Source organism: Pseudopipra pipra, chromosome Z, assembly GCF_036250125.1.
Source record: "Pseudopipra pipra isolate bDixPip1 chromosome Z, bDixPip1.hap1, whole genome shotgun sequence".
In the NCBI taxonomy this organism is placed as follows: domain Eukaryota; kingdom Metazoa; phylum Chordata; class Aves; order Passeriformes; family Pipridae; genus Pseudopipra; species Pseudopipra pipra.
This window is the reverse complement of record NC_087581.1, coordinates 1,681,038-1,699,211: the sequence shown is the minus strand read 5'-3', so window position 1 is coordinate 1,699,211 and position 18,174 is coordinate 1,681,038. Positions and strand designations below refer to the sequence as shown.

The window sequence follows — 18,174 nt, the reverse complement described above, 5'->3', positions numbered from 1 at the left end:
AACAGATTTAGCAGTTCTGGGAAGTTGTCCTGGCTCCTGTGCATGATGGTCTCAGCAAGAGGGAGTTCCACTGTCTCCTCCCAGCTCTCCTATAGCCCTCTTTGCTCAGGCCTCACTTTACTTCAGAAAACCACTCTGAGTTTGTCCCTGTACATCTCATTCTGCCCTTCCAGGATGGTGAGGAGTGAACATGCTGACATCCTTGCCGCCCCAAAGCCTGTGCCCCATGTCCGAACCCTGAGGACCACATTCAGCCCTGCTCCAACACTTCTTCACATTGCATGTCCCCCAAAACCAACTAAAACCAGGAGAACAACCAAGGGACTTTGATTCTTGCAGCCTGGCCATATTTCTTCTTTACCATGGCCTTTGGCAGTGTCAGCAAAATGTAGAAAAGGGGTTAACGCAAGGGAGCAGCAAATGTCAGTTGAACCATCAGAGCCCTGTGCGTGGTGCAAGAAGTGCCCCGTGGCTACTGAAGATGTAGAGATAATAAATAATATTACTTGCCATCTATTGTTCACTGATTGTCACCACTTTTGCCTTCCCTAGCTCTTTACTAAGCAGAGTTGGAGCTGGCTGTTCTTCATTCAGCTCTGTGCTGCTGTGGCTGCGTGTGTGTCAGCGGGGTGGGCATGGGCCACCCCAGCTCAGTGACCTCCCTGATTCATCCCTCACTGCTGCTGGGGAGAAGGAGAATTAGCACTGGATCCTGAGAGACCCAGCCCAGTTCTTGGTGATTGCTGAAGTCTGCAGGGAAGGAGGGCTGGCAGCCAGTGTGGAGCCACGGCCACGCTCTGTAGGAGCCGGGACAAATGAGTGGTGTTGGGAGGTTTGGCTCCTCTTGTGTCTCAGTCTCATCCTCAGTGGATGCTGATGGGACACTGATTCAGGAGGTGCCTCTGGGGCTGGGAGCTGCCACCTTCCTGCCAGCCCCCTGCCAGGGGCAGCTACTTCCAGCCAAGGTGGTTGGTGCTGAGTGCTGCTTTGGATGCATTTGTTTATTTTTATGACGCCATGTAGCAGCCACACCTGCCTTTACAGCCAGGTAACCTGAGCAGTTGCCTATGGCAACAGAGCGAGGAGGTGGAAAAACTGGCTTGGGGGACTTAAGCTCAAGAAGATGCCAGGTGGCAATGCCACTACTGTCCCCTCAAGGCACCTTGCTGGCTGGTGTCCCACGGGCAGGCAACACAGGGTGGGCTCTGCGTGCTCTAACCTCCCATAATAATCGTATCCCACCCCTTGCCCATGTCCCTGTGCTCTTGTCCTGCACTTGCCTAATTTATTGTTGAATGTTTAAGTTTCGTCTTGACACTTTCCTCCACCCCACTCAGGTCCCTCTGGATGGCAGCTCCTTGAGCACATTTGGGACGTCCCCAAATCTCGAAATCCCCAACCCCTAAATCTCCAAACTTCACAAGATTGTGCTCCTCACCTCCTCCCTGCCACGGATAAGGATGCTAAATAGGGCAGGTCCCAGAATCATGCCTCAGTACTGCTCATCCCTGGCCCTCAGACAGAGTTGGGTTATAATCCAGTAGCTACAACCCTCTGAGCCCAACCATCTGGCCCAAATTTTTTCCCATCCTGTTGTCCACCCACTATGTCCTCGCTTGGATATAAGGGGATTGGATATCAGGGGTGACAGGAAGCAGCCCTGCTGTGGCACCATCCCACTCTCAGGTGGGATGCCCCCCCAGGTGCATCGGACAGGGCTGTTGGGGCAAACAGGAGCAAACCCCAGGAAGCAGCTCATCAGAGAAAGACTAAGGAAGCTGCAGAACTCCTTCTTGCGGGAGGCTGTGGCTGCAGGATCAATTCACAGAGATCCCTCCAGCTTGAGGGGGTTATTGCTGCTGGGGCTACGTGGGTATGCAGGGGATATCCCCAAAAGATATCTTGGGTCAGCGACCTGACCCAAGGCAGGCGCTTTTAGGGTCTTACTACCAACCCTGGGGACTGAGGGCAGCTCCCAGGAGCCGTGAAACAGCAGGGATCAGAGCCGGCAGACTGGCAGCAGGCAGGACAGTTGCTTCTCTGCAGGAGTTGTCTCCTACCTCCAGTCTGGTTGGCAGAGACAGTCCCATTTCAGCATCGTTTAAAATCTTGGCACACTCCCATCGCTTCCCTGGCTGGGTACATGCTGCTAACTGAAAGCCTCGGGGTGGTGGTGCAGGGAGGATAAATACTCCCCGTCTAATTGCCTTCCCCCCACGTCTGAGTCTGCGGTGCAGCATGTAGACGGGTATCCACTCCCCTCCCTTCTCTTAGTGCCTGTTATCTCCCGAGGCCATGCTGTGTAATTTAGCAAAATATTCTAACACAGTAATTAACGTCTGAACTTCAAGAGGGCACTGCCTTTTCACTGTCTCCTTCAGAGGAAGAGAAAGGAAAACCTTCCTGGCTGCAGTCATGAGCGAGGAGGGTGGTGCTGTTTGGAAAAGAAAATTGTATCTTTTAACGTGGGTTGTGTTGGATTTTTTTAATCACTCTCACTTTTTAAAAAGCATCAGCCCTTTGAGTCGAAAAAAGGGTCTTTGATAGTATAATGAGATGCTAGGATTTTTAACACTGATTTCCTAGTCAGAGAATGAAGCAGAATTTTTGCTTTATCAAATGAGCAAAGACACAAAGGGGACTGGATCTTGACCCCAGACTGCTATCCACCCAGGTAGCTCCACGAGGCCAGATCTGAGGAGAAAATAAGTCATTTATGGAGAAGGGGACTTATTTTCTCATAGAAGTGCCCTTCTGGTACCCCCCCAGTCTGGTTCTGCCAAAATCAACTGTTCAGTCTCCAGTCCAGTGGGACTGGGACAAACTGGGAAGTGGTTTGTATGGGGAAAGAATGGAAGAGGGTGAGGGCTGTGGGCATGAGAGGGAAGGGATTTCAGAGAGGGGCAGGAAAAAAAGGAGACTAGGGGTCAGGGACACATGAAGGAGAGCAGAGGAGAGCAACAAGTGGGGAAATATCTTGGGAATCCAGAAGATGAGGGTTGAAGACGTGGAAGAGCTTGGAGAAAAGTCTGGGATTTGGAGCAAGTGTAGCATGCTAATCTGTGGGTTGATGTGGACCTTCACAGCCATGACAGGAGGTAGAGTGCAGGAGCAGGGGTCTGCAAAGAGCAGAGATGGGTGACTGTCTGGAGAGCCATGCTCCAGGCTGGGCTGGATGTCCCTGTACCTCCACACCTGCCTTGCCATAAGTACATAAGTAAATAACCATGCTAAAAGCTCCCACAACCGTAGACCCCCATAGCTGTGCTGGCAAAAACACTCCTGTGAATGCAGCTGATTTGGGGAAGCACCAAATTTCCTTTAACCCTGGTCATTTTGGTCAAAGGGCAGGGTTAAGGAGATCGGGTGTTGTTTGGGAGCAGATGAGGGAAGACCAAACCAAGGAGGGCTGCCCAAGGCCTTCGAGCCCAGCTACCCTATTGAGTATTTTATGTGCAGGAACATATTCTCGGAAAGCCACAGGACTTCTCTAGTCCCAGCATTAAAACCGTGGTGGCGTATTTCAAATAGGGGAGGGGAAATGCCACCCTTTTCTCTCTGGGACCCACGGAGAAGGCAGCGGAAGCAATTTGGGCAGATAAAGAAACGAAGCTAGATACCATCTCACAGGATGGTCCCTCCTCCTCGCGTGGCTTTGTTTTTCTCCCTCACCCTCCTGTACCAGGCATTGTTAGTTCCCAAAAACCCTTTCAATGGGATGTAAACACAACTATTTGCGTCTGCCGCCATGCGCTCTCTCCCTCTGCAGAGCCAGGAAAGCGGAGAGCCTCCGGCCAGCCAGGGTGGAGCCCGCTGCAATCAAGCACGATGGTCTCGCCACTGTTTCTTTCCATGTTTTGTGTTTCCCCGGGACCCTTGGGATGAGATCACATCCTCCTCTCCCAGGGTTATTATGTCTCCGGCCGGGCAGGATGAAGCCGGTCGTCTGGGTGGCTCGAACTCCCCGTGCACCCAGACTGGGTGGCTCTGCTCGTCTGCCTCACTCACCTTCGGGTCCTGGAGGTCCACCTCCAGCCAGGGGATGTGTAACCACCAGGCTACTGTTGGATTGCAGTGTCTGGGTTGATGAGTGACCAGATTTTCTTCATCATTGTCTCCACTAATTGCCTCTTAATGGTTTCCATCTTCGCTGGAATCCCTTCTGCCATTCCAGATCCGGGGAGAGAGAGTCATGTTTCATGGTTTCCCTTGTCTACAGTGGAAAGGAGTAGGAGGAGTTTCCCACGACTGGGTACAGGATTTTGTTCCTCTGGCCTTAATTCAATTTGCTGTTAAGTATCTCTGAGTTCCTCAGGAGCCTGACAAGGAGGATAACCAACATTTTGGTTTACTCGGTGCAATAAACAAACTAATCTCTTCTTACCCTCCACCCGGGGAGTCCTGGTTGTGTAATAGGAGAACAGAAGTCTCCTCCTCAGCTGAGAGGAGCACATCACTGTAAAAGGAGTTGGTGCCACCAAAACTGCTTTAAGTTGTCCAAAGTATGGTAGGGAAAGTGCCTGTTATGGACACAGCTCTGAGGTAGCCATGCAGGCACAAGCAGCTCCAGCACAGAGGTCCTTCCCCCCTGTGCCACCTCATTTGGGGAGCTGCTTAGGGGATCAGCAGTGACCTCTTCCTAATGGAGCAGCAAGAGTTGCTGTCAGTGTGTTCTCACCCAGGCTGAGACCACAACACTTCAATCAGGCAATTGGGAAGAAGGGTCCCACCATGAGATGCATGGGCTGGTGGCACCTTGTGCATCATCCATAGGCTTGAAGACTTCCCAGATCCCCAGAGAGGCATGAGCAGAAGGGTGTATGGAGAGAAACACCATTGCTGGTGGAAGCAGCTGGACACAGACTGCCTCTCCCAGCTCAGCTGTGTTTTCAAATCCCAACAAGTCACGTTTTGGAGCACAGCAGAGCCTGTGCCTCATACAGGGACCAGCACAGACAGCTTCATAATGGAAAGATTTTATCCAAAACTTTGTATTAGGGCAACCTTAGCATCAAATGGATGAGCAGAGAAGATGTGACTTATGCCTGTGGACTTCTAAAGGTGCTCACTTGTTTCTTCTCTAGAAAAAGGTTCCATCTGGCTTCTCTTTCTCCTGGAGAGGGACTCGGTACCCCTTTCAAGAGGGTGGCACTGGCACAGCTTTTTGATGGGCACAGGATCAGCTCAGCTGACCTTCTGATGTCTTGGGTCAAGGAGCTGATATTCTGATGGAAACAAATTGTAGAAATCCTGAAGCTGGCCTGTTGGTGGAGTGTTTTGTAACTGCTCATCCCCCACACCCATGTTTGTACTCTGTGTTTTCCTCAGTCCTGGCTGTTTCCACCACCCCCTGCCTTGTGACAGTAAGAAAAGCAGAGCTGTAGCATTGCCTGTAGCTCGGAGAAGTGCGTGACTCTCCCCATGCAGAGCCATTTAGTCCCGTGGATCTTATCTCAGGCATCTTCCTTAAAGGCTTGCGACAGTAGGTCGATAAGGGGCCACTGGAAAAGCAGTAAATTGCTATTGATGTCTGTCTGCAGAGAACCCGTCAAGCACAGCAGAACTGGCTTGTGCTCCCAGGAGGACCCACCCAGCAGACTGTGGGGATTCCAGGAGGTTTTGGGGGCAGGAGTTCCCCAGCTGTGGTCCATTAGAGCACTAAGAGTGCCTGCAGAGCCATGTTAGCAGCACAGCACACCCTGCACCTTAACCACACTGCTGGTTATAGGGGATAATCATAGAACCGTAGAACTGTTTGGGCTGGAAGGAACCTCTAAAGCCCATTTCATTCCAAACCCCTGCAATGGGCAGGGACACTTTCTACTAGACCAGGTTGCTCCAAGCCCATCCAGCCTGGACTCACACACTTCCAGGGATGGGGCGGCCACAGCTTCTTTGAGTAGCCTGTGCCAGGCTCACCCTCATTGTAATTTCTTCTGTCTATCTAGTCCAAATCTCCCCTCTTTTGGTTTAAAATCATCACCCCTTGTCCTTTCATTATAGGCTGCACTAAAAGCTCTCTCCCCATCTTTCTTATAAGCCCTCTTAAAAGGGGGTCTCCACGATGATCCCAACCACAGAGCTGGAACAAATCCATCCTGTTGAGGACAAAGTCCATCACTGCCCTTAACCAAGGGCACTTCTGTTTAAAAGCAGGGCTGGGAAACACCGTCTCTCCTGCGCTTCCAATACAGTATGTTCGCTCTGCCTAACCTCCAAGTGGCACAAATAGCTGATTTTTTTTTTCTTCCCAGCCAAAACATGTCTCCGTTTTCACCCATTTCCTCGTTTCACACCTGTGAGCTGGTTACTACCCCCGAGTGATGCGTTCGCAGCGCGCTGGTTGGTTCCCCTGTGGCCGTGGTCCACGCTCCCAGGGGGAATACTGGCAGGCACCTCCTTGTGACCTAGGTGCAGATGAAAAGCATTCCTGTGGGCAGGGACCGTGGAGTGGTTGGGAGGCTGGAGCTCCTTGCCCGGGGCTGTCTGGGTGTCCGTGCGTGTTGCCACCTGGACGGATGAACCCGGGATGCCCGTCGGGGGAGCCGGGGCGAGCGGCGCGCGCGCTGTGGTCAGTCCGGCATTCCCCGAGTCTCTCCCCGGCCTCTCCATGGCTCTCAGTGGGTATTTCCAAGGTTTCCATTCTCTCACGCTGTAGTCATCGCCGAAGCATCAGAAAACACGGCGTTCTGAGGGGTAGTTAGTGGCAGGCGTCACTTATGTGTCATTTTGCAAGCGATATCATACACAGTAATTAGTGCTGTGCTGTGCAGGAGAAGTATCATTGCAGCTGGAAAGGGTAATGTATGCGTTGGGCTGCTCCCACTCCATCTCCTGGGGGGGAATTGCTGAAGAACACAATTGAACCTGCGTGGTTTGCTGATAAGGGGTGGTGGGGCAGGTTCTCCTGTCCTCCTTGTGGTGTGGGCACCCCTGAGAACACCAGGTAAGCACTTCAGCTTCTCTGCAGCCCAAGTGATCTCAGAAAGCAGATAATAAACCCAAATATTAGGGGTGAGTCCCATCAGCTCAGCTCTCTGGTTTGCTCCTGGTGGTCTGCACCTCTTGCACGTGCATCCATTGCTGTTCAGGAGGACCAAGCTGGTTCTGTCTGTGATGAGGCACAGCTACAGTTTTGGGGTTTCTTTGGTCCTTCAACTACCACTGCATGCCCACCCCATGTGGCTTATGATACTTACCTCTGCAAAGATGTAAAGAGCAGGTTTTGAGTCCATGGAGGCCAGGGAAGGTGGGTCCCAGTAGCACGTCATGGAAACCAGTTGCAAGAGCCACCCTGCAAGGCAACCCTGCAACTCCCCCACCACACATAGCACTTCTAGGAGAAGACCCTAAAATTTATTTATGGGTTGCTCATGCAAATATTTAGTACCCTAAGCCCACTGCACTGACCCTGCAGAAGACCTTGCCCGATGCTCATCTCTCAGCATGACCCAGAAATTCAGAAGGGAAGGCGCCCGATATCTTCCACCAGTCTGCAGAGCAGCCAGTCTAGCACCAGAAACAAAAGTGAGAAGCCTTTCGCAACCAAGGCTGGGTATTATATGACTGGCCGGGCAGATTCTGGCATGCAGCCTCTTCTCTTAGGAAATCAAGCAGACTCTTTGTCTGCTTTCCAGCAGGAACTGCTGCTTTCATTGCCCGGCTTCGCCCCGTACGGGGGAAACCGGCTGGAGAGCAAAGGGAAGTTTTTCTCTCAGACGGCCCCAACCCCCGGGGGATGATTACAGGTTAAACCGAGAAGCATGTGAGTCTCAGCTCACCTGTCCTGTTGTCTGCCTCGTGCTCCTTTTTCAAATCCCTCGTCCACGTTTGGTGGCCGGTTTGAACCACGTGGGAACCTGGTGGAGAGGGAAGGGATGGTGCCCGTGGTGGGAGTTGGGCTGTGGCATGCAGCAGGGAGGAGCAGCTATAAATGGTTAAATAAATAATAATTCCAATGTGGGAGTGCTAATTTAATTGGTATAGCGTGTTTACCTTAAAATATTGTAAGTAAATATGAATTAAGTTGCGAACGATGGATGCAACTGGCTGGGTGGTCACACAAGTGCCGGTACTTCAGGGCTGTGATTTCCCTGGACCTCTCAAACCATTTGCACCATTTTTTTCTTGCAGCCCCCATCAGGGCTGACTCAGGGGTCAGAGAGCTTTGGGAAATGCTGTGCTCCTGCAGAAGCAAGCTCCCAGGTGCTTTGGGGTGGCCTGGTGCTCACATGGGGCACCGTGGGTGGGGATGGAACACCCTTTGAGAAACACATGCAAGTCATCATGGATGGGTGAAGAGGTTGATGGTGGCAACCCTAGGCAGCATGGTCCTTCCAGTCAGCAAGCTTCATTGCCTGTGCCAGGCTTCCTCCTGCCCCATCATGCAGGGGTCAGCAGCAGATAGTTAGTGCCTGCACCCCAGCATGCTAGAAACATGATCAGGAACATGCAGAGAAACAGAGACACCTTTCTGATCCTCCACTCTTTGGTCCGTTGCACTGATGCAGGTGGCTGACAACCATCTGTGGCCATGGATTTGGACTCTCGTTCCCCACAGCACCACCAGGTCTGAGTGGTGGACCCTGCTCTGCTGCACAGGGATGTGCCTGGGCTTGGTGGGCAGGTTGTGGGCCTCCCCAGCCTACGTGTCACAGGCAGGCTCACCTGTGGCTCTTGGGACTGGTATCTCTTGGTACCTGGGTGGAGCAGTGAAGTACATGGTGCCTTGGATGAATGAGGTGGGGCACAGAGTGCCTGAATGGAGTGATTGAGCAATGGAGGACATCCTGGATGGACAAGGTGGTGTACATGGTGTCTCCATGGACAAGGTAGAGTAAGTGGTACCCTGATGGATGAGATGGAGCACATGCATTCTCCCTGTTCAGCCGAGTCACATCAGGTGAGGTCCAGGAGGGCAAGGATGAAGTTAGAGGGTGCCTGCCCAGGGCTAGGGGCAGGATATATTCTGTTTCATCATAGGTAGGTAAGACTGTTATTCCCTAGCCAAATGCTTGACAGTGACATATTCATCCTCACAAACACCTTTTGAGGTAGAGAAGTGTGTCCCAATCCTGCAGGGTGGGAAGATGGGGCAAGGAAAGCCCAAGTGAAGTTGCAGCTTTTCCACTGAGAGCAGGATCATTGAGGAGACCAGAGGATAGGCTGGAGCTGGACCTTCTTAATCAACCCTAACTCCATTTTCATGCTTGAGTTTTCATATTATGTTCTTTAGTAAAGAACAGCAAAAATAAGAAAAGTGAATATGTATTTTATTTGTGGCCCTACTTCATCCCACGCTCATGAGCTAAATACCCCAGGAGGGAATTTCTGGACTACTCCTGTTTATATTTTTCCCTAATTTATTTTTCTTTTTTTTCTTTCCTTGATAGTGTTAGGTTTAAAATATTCTCATGGGTGGTTTTTTGTGAAGAATCTGTGAACTGTTTTTGAGAACTTATCTCAGAGCATGTGGTTTGGGCTTAACTAACAGTTTCCAACCAGCTCAGCAGAAAGATAAACTGGGGCGGGGGGAAAGGAGGGGAAAAAACACTGTTGCACGACTCGAAAACCCTGGCTGAACCTTTGGCTAATGTGAGATAAAACCAGTGGACAACATGCTCATGGAGATGGTGTAAACATCATCTTCAAAGTGAACGAACTGCTCTCTGCCAAGTACAGAAGAGGCTGAAGACAGAACTCTTGAGAGCAATGATAATTCCTTGCATTACCTCTTTTTTCCCCAGCTATTTTCCAGCCGTTGTGGAGCTGGTAAACAAACAGGCGTTTATTTGTAAAAGAGAGGAAACAAGGAAAAACAAGAGTGGGAAGGAGAGATGATAAGGCTGAGAATCACAATTTGTGCTAAAGGATGTGACTTTCAGTTATGCCAAGCAACTTTTATAAGGGCAGTTTTAATCAGTTCAACTCCTTTTCTGAAGTTTGCCTTGCCCTAATGAATTTCAGAAACTAATAAAGCCAGTTTTCCCATTTTTTTCTCCTTTTTTCTCAGTGGTTAGTGCATGCACTCAGCTCCCCACTGCATGCAGGGATTAGCTTGGAGCCATCAGGCGTTGTTCATCCCAAAGTGATGAGGTGGAAGTGGCCATGGCCTTGAGCGTTGCCAGTACTTGTCATAAAGATGAAAACAAAGAAAAATGTGTATTTTTGGTCCCATTTCAAGAGTCCTTGCTCATGGTTTCAAGGTTTGTGGGGTGAGTCATGCTGAGGTCCCACACTTTGCTGCTGTCAGGTAGAGACATTGACTGTCACTGCATGACCTGAGTCTGAACCAAGTAGGATGAGCATCTTCCTGCACCATCCCATGCCATGCCCAGCAACATTTTGGGTCTTTCTTGAAAGTTGCTTCTGCTTGCGAGCTCATGACACAGAGTTCATGGAGAGCAGGGTTGGAGTTGGTGCACCTGAGACTCCCTAGTTTCATTGGCACCCCTTGCACCTGCACCACTGTATAATCAGCCTAGAAGGAGCCATATTAATTAGGGTGTATTGGATGTAAAACTTTCCCATCAGGTAATTTTTAGGCTCTCCAAAGTGTCCCCATGGGGATGGGGAGGTTTGGTGGTGGGTGGATGCCTCTTGGGCAGAGCCTTTCCCTCCCAAAGAGCTGCTCCCCGGTCTGTACTGCTCCAGTGTTGTTGACTGATGGTTGCATTTAGTCACTGTGTGTGTGAAATGAGTGTGCTTTCTCGTTGCCTGCCATGGGGTAAAACAAAGCATTGTAACCTGAACAAAATTTATTATGAAAGTTGTTAATCTAAATTTTACCCTGTGTTTTGCCGCTGTTTACCTGAAAATTTTGTGTGGACAATCTCTTTTCTTCCCTCTTTTTGATCTCCTGTTCTTTTCTCCTGGAAGTGTCAAAAGCCAAGCTGCATGAAGAGAGATGCAAGGAAGGTCATAAGGGAGGAGGAGGAAGAGGAGGAAGAGGATGATGAGGTCATGGATTTCTCACTACTTCTCTCTTCTCTCTTTTGCAGTTGTTGCAATCTCAGGATGTGAAGGAAGATGCTGTGCTCTGCTGCTCCATGGAGGTAGGGAGGGACCTGCACATCTGCCCTAATCCTCATTGCTTTACCCCTTCTGTCCTTGGCCATGCATGTGTGACGTTTACAGACCCAAACAGTTGTGTTGCTTCTTTGAATTATGGAATGACAGAATGGTTTGGGTTGGAAGATATCTAAGGTCATTTGGTCCAACACCCCTCTGCAAAGAGCAGGGACAACTTGCTCCAGCAGGTCCATGTTCCTCCTGTGCTGAGGACTCCAGAGCTGGATTCAGGACTCTAGTTGGGGTGTCACAAAAACAGAGTAGGTAAAAGACATCATGGTGAGATAAGAGGTGGCCCTTGAGACTCTGTCAGTGGACTCCTGGTACATGTAAATGGATTCAAGAAGTTTGGTAGCTGGGGTCCCATCACAAAATTATATCATCCTCCTTCCTTCAAATCTCGCCCTCCATTAATTTTTTAAGCACAGAAACACCTGTACTGGAGCAAAAGCTGTCCTGTTGCTCATATGAGAGGTTTGCACTGCTCAGCAGCAGTTTCTCAGAGAAATGCTGGTACAAATATAGCTGAGTTTCATTAGTTACTTTTTTGGGAAGTGATTGGCCCATGGGGATAGATGCTTTCCTTGCAGAGAGCAGTTGAAATTGCAGCCTGAATGGCTAAAATTCAACTAAGCAACAGGCAGCCTAGGAGAAGGGTTTGACTTTTTAAGGTGAAGACCTTGGGGAGCTCTGCTTTGGGGAGCCTTCCATGCTGGGGGACTCACCACTGTCCACCCCAAGCTTGGACCTTCTCTGTGGAACCAGCTAAGGCTTATGCTGCTCCGTGGAGGCTCTTTAAGTAGTAATTGTTTCAGAAAAAGCCTTTGGCTGTGCTCAGCAAAGCTGCACAACAGGTATAAATGCAGATCTCGGTGGAGCAGGATTTGTTATGCACACAGGAGTGTTCTGCTTATTCCAGCTAATGACTGGGAGTCACTGGGAGCTGTGAATCAGCGAGTAAATGAAGGGCCAGGTAGAAGGCAGGAATACCACATCACAGCCTGCACTTTGTTTTGACAATAGCGTGATTTTTAGGTGGGATTTTTTTTTCTTCTTCTTTTTTTTTTTTTTTTCAAAAGAGATCCAGCGTTGCCGCCTTTGAAGTCAGTGGGAGCTGAACCATACGCTGCTCCTGCAGCCCGGCGCTGATGCTTTTGAAAACCTCGCCCTTCATGCTCAGCTCTTGGAGCCTGCTGCTGCTGGGTGGTTTTGGTTTTCAGAAGCCACGACGCCTTTAACCTTGCCTGCACCACGCAGGGGAGAACTGGAGGGACAGGAGGTGTCTGTAAAAGGCAGTGGGGTGTTTTAATATTGATAGAAGGATAGAATCACAGGCTGTCTCAAGTTGGAAGGGACTCGCAGGGATCAATAATCCACGACTGACCCCTTCTTCTCCCAACAGCTGCAGAGCACTGGCCGGCTGCTGGAGGAGCAGCTGCCCGAGATGATGACGGAGCTGTTGGCGATTGCACGCGACAAGATGCTGTGCCCCTCCGAGTCCATGCTGACGAGGTCCCTGCTGCTGGAGGTCATCGAGCTGCACGCCAACAACTGGAACCCCCTGACACCCACTATCACGCAGTACTACAACAAGACCATCCAAAAACTGACAGCTTGAGGGGCAGGGCGAGGTGGGGTGGGAAGGGACGAGGAGAAGACACGCGCCTCGATGGGATCTGGCAAGAGCTTTTCCGATTTAAACCCCCCCAGCAGACCAAACCCCAGCATGCTCGAGAATATGTTCGTGGGGTGGGGAGGGAGAAGCATGTTTCTTTTTCAGCCGCGCCGCCAAGTGCCACCCCTCCTCCCCGCCGTGGTTTTGTTTTAGGGGTTTCTTTTCTGAACTCATTGCTCAAGCGGCAGCAGCGCATCCCGCCGGGTTATTGTTTGGCTTTCGAAAGAAGACACAGAATTTGGAAAAGGAAAAAAAAAAAAATATAATCCAAGTGGAGGCTAGCATTGTTTTCACGCCGTCCTCCTGCCTTGCCCTGGCCAACTGGCGGGAGACAGCAAGCAGCAGATGTCTCGGGAGGACAAAGCCAGACACACACTACACCAGACGCTCATAATTGATGGCTTTTGTCGAGCGGGGCTTGCGTTAGGTTCCCCCCCTCCTTCTCTTGTTTTCAACTTTCTGTGTGTCCCCCCACCTACCCGCCACCCCTTCGAGAGCAGATCGGAGAGCAGGACGACTTTCTTATTTGCACTGGCTTTTCTTTTTCTCGAGCATTTGTAATTTCTTCTTATTTTATTGTATCGTCGAACGGACAATTGCGAGCAGCTCGGAGGCGCGTAGAGCAATGCCTTCCCACAAGCTGGCTAATGGTTTATGTGAAGATGCTGAAGCAGAAGGAGTGTTTTAAATGAGTCCAAAAGCCACTGGAGAAGTTACATAGCCACTGTCATCTTGCCAGTAACCTCTTTGGTGGATTGAGAAATGTGTTCTCTGAGCTGGGGGCTCTAAAAAAAGGGGATTCTGCGGCTCTTGCTGTTCAAGTTGCCGTTATTCCTCAGCCACTATAACCCTTTTTTTTTTTGTAATACTTTTTTTTTGTTTCCATTGAAGGAGTGCTTTATTGTAATTACTGTCACGGTTGTAATTATGCATTTAAATCCAGGCCTGTTATAGTTGGGCCTAATAATGTACAGGACGAGGGAGAAATGAAGGTTTGATGTTCTTCTCTGGAGACTGGTCAAAGAGAAGACAAACAATGTATGGCAAAACAAAAGAGTGAAAAAAGAAGACGAAAAAATAGATAAAGCCAAAAATAGAGGTTTTGAGCCTGGCTTCTAACTAGCTGAATATGCTATCCAGTGTTTCTAGGTGTGCAGTGTGCAGGAGAAGCTGTGTCCCGTGGTCGGTGTAAGTGGCACCATGTCATTGAGGGATGGGTGACTGATTTTCAGAGAGGCAGACTTTTCTTGGGGATCCCCAGGTTGCTCCAGGATCCCCTCGTTGCTCCGTGCTGGAGCATCCCAAGGGAGAGGGTGGCTGCAGGGAACGATGTTGAGATGCCACCTGGGTGAGGAAATGCCCAGAGGTTGAGGAGGCTGGTCCGGAGGAACACCACGCCGTTGCATCGCTCCCCAAATTGTGAAGAAGATTTGATCATCTCCTTATTTGTTCATCTGTCAACACTTTGACTTACTAAATCCCTCCAGGTGCTTATTTTAGTGAAGCCTAATGAGGGTGCAAGCTGCCCCGTCCCATCTGCACAGCAGATGAGGAGCCAAGGAAGGCACGATGCCGGCAGCCCATCCTGTTTTTTCCAATTATTCAATTTACTTTCCTTTACTGTGATAAGAGAATTCATGCTGCGATGACGGCGCGCTTGGACCCCGGACCAGGCAGGCTGGGTCTGAACACAGTAGCTCAAACCCATTTTTCCGAGGAAGATGTTGAATTTCTGGTGGCTTGTAGAGAAGACAGATTTCACCCTGACCTCTTTGGATGTGCAGTATGTTCTTGGGTGCCTTATGAATGTGTTGGTCTGTACGTGATGGGGAGGAAGCTTTTGCTGCAAAATTTAAAGGGCAGAAGTTTTCAGCAGAAAATGCATTGCAAGAGGTGGGAGTCGTGATGCTGGAGTGCAAAATTATTTGGATTCTCATCTGATTGTCTGCTGTGCTTATTCCGCACATGGAACAAGAGGAGCAAGCTGAAAACGGGAGCTTCAGTTTTCCTGTCTGCTCAGAAAGCAGCAAAATGATTTCTGAGTGCACCGGAAGTGTCTGGAAAAATGAATTTTTACTTCGTGGATTTGAGCCCAGGAACTTTGCATGGTGACAACGCCTTGCGTTGGGTCAGCTTCATTAGTAGCAATGGGGTTTGAGAGTATTAATGAGCAGATGAACTTCATTAAGGCAGCAAAGCCCATCAGTATTACAAGGCTCAGGGTTGTGCCCATTGCTCTTTGTTTTTTCCTGCTCCCTGAGTTCTCAGGGAGTGGAGTAGAAGGGGATATAACACCCATCGCAGTGCGCTCAGGCACAGCATCAGTCTTCTGGGAGAAGACCTGAAAACCAGTTTTGTCTTCATTTTTTTTTTATTTTTTACAGAGCAGAAAAGTCCTATAACAGGGACGCAGCCTGATGGGTTGGGGTGCCAGGGATCCTGCCAGCAGCGATCCAGACCACCACTCCGGCCCCTGCATCTTCTCACATCCCCCAGAATTTTTTCTTGGGATGTAGTGAAAGAAAAAAAAAAAAAAAAAAAAAAAAAAGAAAAATCCAGTGACTTGGGGATTTTGTTTCTAAAAACTTGAATTTTCATCAGTGCATCAGGAGGCATTCAGAGTCAAAGTGTAAGCCACAAGGCAGTATTTCTGCTAAAGCGTTTCCCTACCCCTGCCTGCTGTGAGGGTTTATTCAATTTTCCCATTGCAGGGCAATCCTGCAACCCCCACTGGCCAGGCTTGGCCCATGACTTTCCCTTCCAACACTGGGATTTTTCCCAACGAAGAACTTTTATGTGGAGTCTGTTTGGTTTTGGTGTCTTGCCATTTATCTCTGCTATTAACATGGGTTCGTCCAGCCATTAACTGCTTTGGTACATCAGTCGCTCTGTTGATATCCGAGAATAAAAGTGTTGACCAAAAATGTTTTTTTTTTCCCCAAAATTACATGCTGCCAATAGTATCTTTCTGAAGGCCATCTGTAGGAAGCCAGCAGGCACGTGGCATCGTGCACCGTGTTGGGAGAAGAGGCACCACAAGGACATTTGATGAGGAGCAACGCTGGGGAATTTTTTTGGGATGCCTGGTGAGCACCTGGGGATCTTAGAGCGTTTTCTTCTCTTTTTTTTTCTCCCTTATTTGTCTTTGTGTAGAAACGGTCGCCAAAGAGCGTAATTCTCTCCATTGTGTATTTTTAGGTGCAAAGCCACCAGCTACGTCTCCCCAGATTAGCCAGACTCCATCTTTGCTGCTCAGTAAAAATCATCTGTGTGGGGTTTTGCTACGTTGTCCCCATGTGGCTACATCAGCAAAGGGGGAAAATAACCTCTTTGGGCCAAATATGTGTGGGGCCAAACCTCGGGCTGGTGCAAGAGCGAGGGGCTGAAGCCTCTGCGAGGAGTGATGCTCCACACCGTGGCCATGCCCCTTTCCCTTGGATGCTGGGCAGGTTTTCTGACTCCCTGCCAGATTCCCCAGCATCTAATTCACCTCATTCCTGGTGAAATTCTTTCCCAAACTGACGGTTTTTGCTACCCACAAAGTGACTTGCTTGGTTTCCCCATGAGGGATTTCACCCTTGTTTGGAGAAGTCTCATGTACAGGAAGGTGAAACAGAAGTGGGGGAAAAGAAAGGAAAAGTTAAGTGATTTGCTTGGTTCCCCCCTTCCCTTGAAGGAGATTAATTAGTATCTATTCTTAGCATGATTGATGGCTTTGAAAGAAAACTTGTCAGAATAACTTATGATTTATTTTCATGCTTATTTTTATAACATCCCTCACTTGGAAATCACTCAAAATCTTAAATATGATTTTTTTTTTTTTTTTATTTCCCTGCTGGGTACTTTATGGCTTTACACTAATTTTACTCTTCTTGGCGTTAGCTATTAGACAGTCACAGTGATATTTTCAGTATTCTTTCAGGAGAAATTATACTAAGGGTTGCAAAGTCCACTGTCAATAGCCAGGGGAGCTGTGGTGTCCTGCAGAACACAGAGTTAACGCTAGCAATTTTTTTTTTTTTAATGTATTTATTTGCATTTGAAAAAGCAACATTTTTAATTTAATCATATTTGTTAAACTAAGCGCTTTAAGAAAAAAAATTTAAAAAAAAATTTAAAAAAAAGCAAAAAGGTTTTGGGGAGAATAAAGACTAGATATTCATACTAGAGAAATCACAAACTCATCGTTGTCAGCATTTCAGAGACTGTTAAAACAAGGGAGCTAATAACTCTTTGTGGCAATTCAGTCTTTGTTTATAGAACATCCAGACCCACTGTATGCTATAAAATGCATCATCTGAGTAATAAATGTTTTAAGCTTGACATTTCCCCATCTCTTTGTGGGTACACGCTATCGCTTCTGCTGGTCTGGGAGGGAACGTCCTTTTGTTCAGGATGGAGGAAAAGGAATATGGAGGGGGGAGGAGAGAGAAGATTATCCCTCATGGTGTCTGCTTGGAAGTACAGCTTGGAAGTGCTCTGTGGGGATGGCTCAGCCTGTGTTCCTGATGCTGGGTCACATCCTGCTGCACCTCTGGGTGGAGTTGGTCCCTCTTGCTCCTCATCACTTCTCACGGGGTTGAGGATGAAGCCCATGGGAGCAGTGCAAAGGGCTCAGAGGTCCATGGGTGATGGATTGGGCCACTCTCCTGTCTCTGCCTCCACATCTACCTGTTCCCATCTGTTTGTGCCGTACCTCAGCTGAGCCTGCACGTCTGTTAGAGGACCCCCTCAATTTATCACATCAGTTTTACCCAATGCTATAGCAATGAGGGCTTGCAAACCACTGCTGCCTGTTAGAAAACAATCTTTTAAAAAGTTTTTATTCAGAGGTCTCCTCTGGAAAACCCTTCTCTAGCCCATGCAGGTTAATTATTGGCTAACTGAAGTGCATGTATTGGCCTGAAACTTGTCCTGGCCTGAGGATGGGAGAAAGAGGGGAAAAAGTGGTGGAAGGTGAAACAAGGGGTGACAATAACACCAGGATCCTGCAGGGAAATTCATGTTCCTCCCCAGCACTCTAATCCCCATGTTCTCTCTTCATTTTCCTTATGCCAGAGCATCTTCTCATTCAAATAATGGGCTCACGGGACACAACTAAGCATCTCAGATGTCCTAACTCCCCTGGGGGCCAGCCCCTCCCAGATCCAATATGTTTGCTCCAGAGAGCAGGGCTTTGGAGAAAATTCCTATCATTAGCCAACGTGTCTTGACTTCAGCATGGTGCCCATTCACTGGAAACCTCACCTACTCCCACCTCTTTAAGGAATAGTGGGCTTGAAACTGAGCCTCAGAAAGTTGAATGTGGGATCATTCAGGATTTAGATGGGATATTGGGAAGAACTTCTTGGCTGTGAGTGTGGTGAGGCCCTGGCACAGGTTGCTCAGAGAAGCTGTGGTTGCCCTATCCCTGGAAGTGTTGAAGGCCA

General features: G+C 49.1%; 1 protein-coding gene across 4 annotated transcripts in view; it reads left to right on the top strand.

Moving 5' to 3' along the window:
- The window catches only part of CTIF (cap binding complex dependent translation initiation factor), a 147,520-nt gene extending 130,452 nt beyond the window's left edge, over positions 1-17,068 (top strand). For all 4 annotated transcript variants that reach the window (XM_064642374.1, XM_064642372.1, XM_064642371.1 and 1 more), the window contains 2 exons: positions 11,001-11,054; positions 12,473-17,068. In XM_064642374.1, the coding sequence (XP_064498444.1) occupies positions 11,001-11,054; positions 12,473-12,688 (270 nt within the window). In that variant the 3' untranslated portion in view covers positions 12,689-17,068. The remainder of the gene's footprint in view (positions 1-11,000; positions 11,055-12,472) is intronic.
- The last annotated feature ends 1,106 nt before the right edge of the window (positions 17,069-18,174 follow it).